The 10,023-nt window shown below is 37.9% G+C and overlaps 1 protein-coding gene across 17 annotated transcripts in view; it reads right to left on the bottom strand.

Moving 5' to 3' along the window:
- Positions 1–2,169: 2,169 nt before the first annotated feature.
- The window catches only part of PRRC2C (proline rich coiled-coil 2C), a 99,496-nt gene continuing 91,642 nt past the window's right edge, over positions 2,170–10,023 (bottom strand). For 9 of the 17 annotated variants that reach the window (XM_060033886.1, XM_060033912.1, XM_060033940.1 and 6 more), the window contains 5 exons: positions 8,808–9,026; positions 8,367–8,470; positions 7,850–7,976; positions 6,768–7,004; positions 2,170–4,740 (listed from right to left, as the gene is read on the bottom strand). In XM_060033886.1, coding sequence (XP_059889869.1) covers positions 4,483–4,740; positions 6,768–7,004; positions 7,850–7,976; positions 8,367–8,470; positions 8,808–9,026 — 945 coding nt within the window. In that variant the 3' untranslated portion in view covers positions 2,170–4,482. Of the gene's footprint in view, positions 4,741–5,190; positions 5,244–6,767; positions 7,005–7,849; positions 7,977–8,366; positions 8,471–8,807; positions 9,027–10,023 lie in introns of those variants that run through there. The other 8 variants (XM_060033971.1, XM_060033981.1, XM_060033998.1 and 5 more) reach the window with 6 other exon arrangements.

The raw sequence follows: 10,023 nt of genomic DNA, 5'->3' as shown, positions 1-10,023 counted from the left end.
GATATATGTGTGTGTATGTATATATATTTTATTTCATTTAATCAAAACCTGTGAGGAAGACTGAATCATTTCCGTTTTAGAGCTGGAGAAACAGACATAAGAGTTGTGATTTTCTTAGTAACTTCAAGTCCAGTGCTTTCATAGCAGTTCAGCTCAGTAGTTAAGAGCTTGTGCTTTGAGAATCAGAGACTTCCTGGACCAAATCCTGGCTCCTACACTTACTGCATATCCTTGGGCAAGTTATCTATGCCTCATTCTCCTCAAGTATAAATGAGAATAAAAATACCTTTTAAGGGTATTGGGAGGCATCAGTTGATACATGGTTATTAGGACAGTCCCTGGCACATTGGCATTTTCTGTTTCCTACTTTTATGCAGACATAGCAGGAGGACTAAGGAAGAAGCTAGTTTTGGACACGTGTGGCCGGAGAGTGTTACTCTTTGTGTTACCACTTTTCCCTGTGTTCTCTGGTCAGAATGTACTTGGGAGAAGCCTTTGTACTATGGATGTGGATGGGAACTTTAGAAGGAGTATGAGCATGGTCTGGCACTGGTGGCTAGGTCCTGTCCCTTCAGTAACCTAAACCACCAGGGAAGTACCACTACTGTTTGGTCACACTGTCTCTTAAACTGTGAGCTTCTTGGAGGGTGGAATCATGCCTTTGGCTTTAAACACTTAGGACCTAGCAAGGATGATGCTTCCCATGTGTTAGGTGCTGCACAAATGTTTCTGGAATAAATAGGAGTGCCCGTCTGCCTTTCCCTATGGTTAGGAATAGGATTGCTTTATGTGGGAGGCCTACTTGGCCAGGAGGGTTAAAACAAAACTCAAGCACCTGAACTATGCCCTGATTCTGGGCTGCTGAGGAAAAAAAGGTGGTAATGTCTATGAGAATTGTTTTTCCCCCATGAGGCTTTAAGCTGGATATAAAATTCTGGTAACTGAGCTGTTTAAGAGGGAACTTTATAACATCCATTTCTATTCCCAGGTTATAGAAATTCAAGACCCAATCAATCCCCCCAATGGGTATCACTACCAGCTTCTGTGGGAAGTGTGGCTTTACTCTTGGTACAATCGTCTTTTTGGCTTCTCATATTAAAGAGTTTGAGAGGGCAGCTCCTCTCTGGAATCAATTAACCTTATTCATGTTAATGCTTGTGTTTTGTAGCAGATGAATCCCTTGGCCAAAATTTTAAAGTAAAACTGCTTCAGTTGAACAGTATGTGTACTTCCAATTTGAAAACCACAACCCTAAGTCAGTAAACCACGTATCATTCCACACCTAACAGTGTGAAATTAACTGAAATTGAACACTTCCAAATCTAACTCCAGCGGGCCAAGATACATCTGTCCATCCTTTTTCTGTCCCTCTACATCATCCTTGAACCTGAACCTAAGACTTATTCATCTGGAACCTCAGGCCTGATTAATGAAATTTCCGCACTCTAATTCTCCACTGAATATTAACTCATTTAGGGGCTCCCTTTTCATCTCAGATGAACAAATTGTTGACTTTGCTTTTTTTGCTCAGAAACCAGTAAGACCAAAATTTACATATAATTCTACTACTTACTACCTAGTGTATCAAGAAATGGTGAGAAATAAGACCAGATTAGTATTACCTAAATACTTTTAGAAGGTTTTAATCATACTTAGAAGTTAAGCAGTATGGATATATGGCAGGGGAAGGGAGAGATTGACTGGAAGAAGACAGCTTGAGGGACCCAGGAAATAGAGGTCAGGTATCAGTGATGGCAACCTGAAAGACCTCAAGCCAGAGATAAGATTTATATGACCAAACTGTGGAGAAGAACTTATACAAATATCTTTCTTTCATTGGCTATACTTTCATTGTCATTTTTTCCACTGTAGATCCTAGCTAATAAAGGGCCTAAGGTATTAATGGTTTCAAATTAACACAACCAACTGAACAGCACATACTTGGTGGCTTGTAAGTGAAGACGGTGCACACTATACAGCTGGTTGGTCACTCTGTAAGTCCTAAAAGTCCTAAAATTTAGGAGGACTGAACTTAAGGATGAGAATATGAAAGAGTGGTAATGGAAGTGAGTGAGAAGGCACATATGTGAAGTAGTGACTACAGCATTTTGGTAGAGGCTTGTGTTCCCAGCCTTCTCCATCATACCAAATTAGAGCACATTTAGAGAAAAACCTGAGACTGGAAAGCTTGGACATCAAGGTAGGGTTTATTAGTACTTGCATACTTTCAATGTTTAAGAATCACAGCATCTATGAGTAAAAAAGGCACACAGGTTATTAGTAACTGAATTTACTAGTTTTCCTAAAGCTGGATCTGGAAGCCACACGTTCTGGATACAGGATTTTAGGCAATTGAAATCCCTCAGTACTTCACTTCACAAATTGAGTGAATGATAAAACAAACTCCCTTACTGTCTGCTTGTGTGGGTGATAATGGCTATGAATGTGCTAGCAAAAATAAGAAAAATACAAATATAAGTACTGAGATCTATTTTGGGTCCTTCCATTTCCAGCCAGAAGCATGGCGATTCTATTTTCTACATTCAGCACTTTGCATCATCAAGAAAGACTTCTCTTCTCCTCCTCCTTGGCAGACTGCTTTCAACAGGAGTATGGCTACCTTGAGAACAGGAGCCATAAACATTATCCTCTGAAACAATCTTTACTTTGATTGAATAAGCTTTAGAGTTTTTGAAAGTTAGAAATCAAGTCTTGGGATGATGACTTTTTTCCTAGAGCATAATGTAGTCTTGATCACTCTTTTTGGTATGTGACAAGCCTTCTTGCTTCAGATTTTAGGAATGGATAAGAAGCTCCAAGACTCATTATTTAGAGAATACTTTATTAGTTTCTGTAATCAAACCCATGTAGATAAGACCTTACATATTTAATACAGTGCGTTACCCCTGTACAAATGGAAAAAATTATGTTTAATGTTTCTAGACCAATATGGCTGTTGATTTCTGTACAATGCCAACCCAACACGGTACAACTGGGATACTTCTCCAAAGTTGACAGCACAGCTAAAGTTTCCAAAAATTCAAATTATATATATATGTATATATATATATAGATAGATTTATTTATTTATATAAAAAGACCAATAGCAGTATGTTATGCATCAATAGCAGCAACAGCTTTTCCAGGTTCTGCAGTCATCTGAACAAAATTATAGAGACATCCAGCGCACTCCATTAAAAAAAAAAGTAAAAAACAAAACCTCAGAAAACAGCAAATTCTGTTACTGTTGTGGTACCTGGCACCATTTTTTTTTTTTAATTAGCTTCTCAATTATCATCTGGAAAGAAAACATTCTAGAATAACGTCATTAAAAACAGATCTGATAAAGCACGGTCACTACTACGTATCATAAAGCAGGTACAAGATATTTTACATTCACAGAGGTATGATACAGTACTGTCCTACATCTATAATACTAGAGGATGTAATTAAAAAGGCATTATTTGAGACTTGATTCTACTTTTCCAGCAGAGGGCCCAAAGGATGGTTATAACACAGCTCTAGTGCAGAAATGCACCTTCTTAGATAGGATTTCCTTTCTTTAGTGGCACAGTTCTAGGTACTCACTGATCTTCATGAACATCAGCTAAAAACCGTTTTAAAAAATAAAAAAAACTACTGGATTCATACAAAGATGACTGAGTAGAGGCAAGCAAGATTCAACCTAACTAGTATTTGACCAACTCTGTTGTGTCTGAACCGTAAGAGCTCCACGGAAGAAAGAAAACGCCAAGTAGCACATCAAACCTTTGGGCCACAACCAAAACACAGCATCTTTTCAAACAGAAGCAGTAGCCAAACACTGCCCACCTGGATATGTTCAAGGATGCTGACGACAATATTTCATCATCTGCTCACTCATTCAGGAAGAAGGGGAGATCAGTTACTGTACTTTGATTGTGTTCAACTCAATCACCACGTTACAAAAATAGCAAGCTGCCATAATAAAAAATAAGGCTCCTCTATCCAGCACCAGTTATCTTCTGTTCTTCACCACCAAGCCTATAAATGCTATAACCATATCCAAAGAACATAACGGAGCAAAGAAACCACGTCTGATGTCTTAGCTGGGATCATTGCATTGTTCAGGCTGAGCTATTCCTCTGTGATGTTACTGCCCTCACATTTCTGGTGTTTCATCTAACCATAAGGATTTTAGTTCTAAATTATATGCACTCAAGGAATGTGTGCACATATTCGTATATAAATTTCTCACTGAAGATGCATGGCCATCAACAGAATGCATGTTATATAGTAGGTGCAAGCTGGCAAAGCCTCATTTTTACTGGTGCAGCAGCTGTGTGTCAGTGTAAATTGCTCCTATGTCCCTTGTGCACCTCCAAGCTCTGGACAGGATAACGTCAGAGACCATTTTACCCCTTTGGCTGCTGGCATTATCTGACTTCATCCTCCCTCTTTCCCCTCTCCCTTCCCCCAACCCCCTGCAACAGCCCACAGCCTTTAGGATTTTGTTTCTTCGGTTTTGATTGCCTGAGGTTTGATTGGTCCAGTTCTAACAGGTTTGGTGGCTATGGTGGGTGCAGGGGGTGGCTTTTCTTCTACTTTTTCCTGACAGACACCAGGAGGGTCGGTCAGTGTTTCAGGAGGTTTACTTGAATCATTGTCCACTTTCTGGGCTTTGCCTCCTATCTGTTTGTTCTGTTGCTGTTCAGAGAAGAACCGCTGCGTGGACTGAAGAACCTCTGCTCTCTGCTTTGCCTTAAAAAATGAGAAACAACAACTGAAAATGCTACAGTATTACCAAAGCTTGTCAATCAAGCTCAGTTCAAATTCTTTTACCAATCACAAATCAGTTTTCCCCATGTTGGTTTGGCCCCAAAGTACCTCACTGATCTTTTGGCTTTTAATGGATAGATTTCTTCCTGTTTTTGAAAACATTCCATGTGATTTAAAAAAAAAAATAAAAAAAAATATAAAAAGAACAGGACCACCTCCCACCATCTTTTCAAAGTTTGCCCTTTTATAAAATAATAAAATAGAAATTGTTGTTGGTTTGTATCTTTTCTGGAACAAAGCTTATTGATATTAAATTTTATTTAGGGAGGCTGCTTGCAAATTTGAAAACATATATGTAATACTTAAAACTTCTAGTTATCAATATGTGGTCTACAATAAAATGAAAAGGAAGCACTTATATTGTGGCATTACCAACACCTAGGACCAAATGTCTTGTGGCTGAGTCCTCTTCCCACAGCTCTCTTCTGCAGGGGAAGAGCATCAGAAATTAGTAACTACAACTTCACTTGATCACTAAGTTCTGATAGCTCCTACCACATTCTGAGCTGGTAAAATAATTTCCTAGTTTTATTGACTCTGTGCCCCCACAGAATATACTTACGTCAATCTGTAAATTATACCATTGTATAACATACACAATTAAAACTAAAGTTTCTACACCTCTTGCATATAACAAAAGCCCTTCATGTTCTATAGGTAACCTGTACTATATTCAAAGATCTAAAGCAATTTTCATGAAATCTGTATCCTTCCCCAGCCCATTCATTATTAAGCTCTAATGTCATTTCCAACATGGGGATGTATGAAAATCAAGTGCCAAGAAGGCAAGAGAACTGGAAACCAAGGCCAAATGGTTTCCAAAGATTTCTACACATACTAGTATTTTTAATAGTTATGAATGGATGGAAATCCTAGGCACACAGCCTATTTTAAAATGGGTAACATTTAACAAGCATTTCACTGCAGGGCAGTCTTTAAATCTGATTACTCAGCATCAGAAACAAGGGATATCCACCCAGAAAGAAACTTTACTCAGTCAACCGAATTTTCTAGCAGGATTGTCACAAACATGTTTCTAATTCAGAGTAAAGCATTTACTATGGACATTTCCCATTTGAAAGCAGTAAGCTTTTCTTTGTTCTTGTCTGACCTGATATATAAAGTGACAAAATTGGCAAAATTATTAAGACCTCTGAAGTTAAGTGTAGAAACAGAAATAAACTGATTCAGCTAGCTGTACAGGCAGACAGGTAAGGTTTATGCTATAAAAACTGTCCCCACACAGACTCCTAAAGGCACCCTTCTGCATTAGCAAACCTCAAGTTTATCAGCGCCTTTTATCACGAAGGATCCCAAAGTGCTTTTTGAGTTCTTCATCTACACTATACAATCTGTTGTGGAATATGGCTGCCTCAGGTGGCAGGCAAAAAAAAGGGTATGAAACCAGTTTGAGAAGAAAACTATACTTGGATGACTCATGAAGGAAGAAAAATCAAGATAGGTAAATGCCTCACCCATTCCAGAGTTTTCACATAACCATGATTTATATCTTGGGATGGGGGGATGGGGGTGGGGTGGAAAGGGAGAAAAAAAAAAAAGAAAATGGGGAAGCCTATAATTATTCATATTACTTATTTGCTCTTCCAAAAAATGTAGTAGCTAAACTTAGATCTCCCTCAAATATTTATTTTGTAAGCAATTCATTTGGCCACAGAGTTTAAAATGTTAACTTGTTTGCTGACTATAGCTGCAAAAAACAAAAAACAACAAAAACATTAAAAAAAAGAAAGAAAAAAGTGTGGGGAGGGTAGGGAGAAAAAAAAGAAATTAAAAAAGGGGGGCGGGGTAGGATGAATAAAAGTAGTTAGTTCGGTTAAAAGTCTGCTAAGACAATGAATGCCTGGATATGCAGTTATGGGTCCAGAGGCATCTTAAGACATGGTTCAGAGACAGATTCTTGCTCTGTTGGCTGTTAACACTGTACTAACCTTCATGTCTTGTTCAGCCTTCAACGCAGCCTGGGCCTGATTACCTCTGACTCCAGATAGTGATCCACAAGGACCCCTGGCTACATGTGGCAAACGAGCATGGCTCATGAGGCCTGTGGTCAGCGGAGGAGGCATCTGACTGGCCAGTGCCATTGGTGGCCTCTGAACAGGCGCTGGGAAGGTGTTAGTATGTGGGGCTCTTACCAATGGAGGGACCAGGTTAGGCTGAGAGAGAATCTGAGTGAAAAAAACAAAACATACAACATTGAACTGTTAAAAAAAGAAAAAATTTGCCAACTAGACCAGGTTGGCTTATCCCAGAGTAAATCTGTGCCCATTCTGTCAGTGAAAGGAAGTGTATGGGTTTGTGCCATTCTATTACAAGGACCAAGAACAAATGGGCCATGCTTGGAGAATCTAACCGAAAAATTAGGCAAAGCATGCTATGGCACTTGAGTTGGTTCTAGCATTTCAGCTACAAATTCTGAAGGGGAGACAGAAAGGCTATTAATTAGGATATCTTTAAAAAAAGATATAACTGCAGAAAAGGCACATACCTATACCAAATATAATCTGAAGATAAATGAAAATAATACTAATTCAACAAATATATGAGAGTGCTTATTAACTTTAGTCCTTCCATATGATTAGCAAAGGGAAGCCAACATTTTTACACATACAATAGAACACCTTTTTGAATTTCCAGCTCAACTACATATAGTTATCTTAAAAAAACAAAAACCAACCCTCCCACCCCCCAACTTTAAAACTAGAAAACGTTAAGCACTGGGACCCTTCTCTGAAAAGTCATCTTCAAAAAGATAAAAGGATCAGGACTGAAATGAATGATCAGAGCTGTGTGGGGAATCTTATGACTATATTTCAATTGTCTGCTTTAGAACTATATGGTTACTACTTGTGTCTAGCTAAAGATTGTAGAGAATATATTTGAATGTCATAAATTTACTAAAAACTGTTTCTAAACTGGTTATAATACGGCAAGATTATTAAATCAGAGAATTAGCCAGATTAGCAATCACCTGCAAGTAAATAATACTCATTTCTCACTTATATCTGCCCACCTGGGGTGCAAACTGTGTAGGAAAAGGTTGTGTCATTCTCACAGTGGCAGGGGCTGACTGGAACTGCTTCTGATAGACAATGCTGTTCATTTTGCTGGACTGGCTGTTCGGACTTGTGGAAGTAGCCCTTGGAAAGAAGCCATCACTGGTCAGTACGGTAGTGCCACATAAATGATGCTGTTAGATTTTTAGAGACATTGCTCTTGGTAGATTCATCATACTTGGTAGTTGATGCAAATTTACCAAGGTGAGTTACCAAACATTATGGTGGTAATGAAGAGACACTGGAGGTGCAGATGTGAGAAAGCACACTAGCTAGATTTTCCCTGGGTTAAATTTTTTTTTCTTAAAATAGAGTACAGCAAATACATTCTTAATAACTTAATAGCTTAACATTTTGGTAAAACTATCAGAATGTCTTATACTTACTATAGGAAAAGTGGCATTAAGTATCTAACAAACAAATGGTGCTCAGTTATTCGGATATTCTATAAGCAAATTTAAAGGCCCATTTTACCGGAAAGGACTAGACGTTGGTGTGGTGCTTCTACCGCTGATTGGAGGTGTGCCTGGTTTTATATCAATGCCACTTCCAAAGGCTTTTAGTTCCATTTCAGACATCTGAGAAAGAGCATAAAGTAAACTTAATATTTCTGCAATTCCATAAACTAAAGTGCTGTGTTTAGTATTCTATATATGATAACTTCATCTGGCAAAGTGCAAAGAACCTCAGTACAAAATTCCTCCACAAAATTTATGAATTCTTTGTTATTAGGTAAAAACCAGAGGGGACCAAACACATTAACAGAGAGTAGATAAAAAATAAGTATATTGAGTTTGACATTTCTTGGAGGGTGGTAAAAACTGATGCATTTTATTTTTATATACTACACAGATGCATATCTAAACTCATGGCCTTAAATTCTCAAAGAAACTGCGTAAATTTCTCTTCACTTACTTTTCCTGTGGTTGCGATCATGCTGTGCTGTGTTCCAGCAGGGATTAATCCCCTGAAAGGCTGGCTTACTTGTGCAGGACGACTCATGCTCTGGGCCTGTGCTTGTGGGGTGGTATGCTGTAATGGGGGCTGAAGAGTCTGAGGCAGAGCAATTAAAGGCTGCCCGGTGGATCCAAAATTAGGCAAGGAAAGCTGGGAGGCTGGTAAAGGTACTGTAACCTAGAAAATAAGCAAACAGAAACTGTAACTATTTGCTTAGACCTGTTGTATATCCCTTTTACTATATATTATACATGACTCTTCAAATACTTTTGAGTAATGTTTTAAACAGAATACTTCAATCTATTACTATATTTCACATATAAATAGTTTGCTTAGTGACTATCTCCATTCTTTTATTAAATGTGCAACAATAAAACAGATTAGCAGTAGAGAAACTACACATATAAAATAATTATGACTATCTTTGAATTAACCCATAGTACATGCCTAATAACCACAAAATACAATAAAATTATGAATATACAATTTAAGAAAGCAGTTACAACTTTCATTTTTATAACAGACATTTTTATACTGTTTTCAGGTGTGGTCAAAATGAGCTTTGACAAAAAAATAGTCTTTCAGTTTTCATACAAATAATATTTAATTTGAACGTCAATGTGGTGATATTTTTTGAATTCTCACCCCCTAAAATAGCCACCAAAAATAGTTATGAGAAAATGACTAATGGCTTGCCTCTCTCCTCCAGCCCTCTACCAACTTTCAAAGAGTAAGCTGATTAATGACATTGCCAGAGGAGATAGTTTCATAAAAATATACATTTTTCACTGAAAATTATTATTACACTCATATACTTAAGAAATGTGTTTGTCATTTTTACTGTCATAACTCTGCCACACAGTCCTATGTATTATATTAACCGGTGTGGTGGTCTTCAGGGTCTTCCTTCACCTCTAGCACGAATGGGTAAAGCATTTATCACACTTACATGTAACTGCATATCCTGGACAATGGTTTTCAAATTTTTACATTTGTGGAATCTTTTGTTAAAATAAATGATTACACAGAAATCCATTTTAAAAAGAGGTAAAAAACATAATGGATTGAAGTGGGGGTGAGAAGAGGGGTGGTATAGGACTGAAACATGTCCCACTACTAGTGGACCCCATGGAATTCCGAGACATCTCAGAGAGAAGTCTGAAACCACTGCACC

Source organism: Delphinus delphis, chromosome 1 (genome assembly GCF_949987515.2).
Source record: "Delphinus delphis chromosome 1, mDelDel1.2, whole genome shotgun sequence".
NCBI classification, from domain to species: domain Eukaryota; kingdom Metazoa; phylum Chordata; class Mammalia; order Artiodactyla; family Delphinidae; genus Delphinus; species Delphinus delphis.
This window is presented reverse-complemented; position numbering and strand designations above follow the sequence as displayed.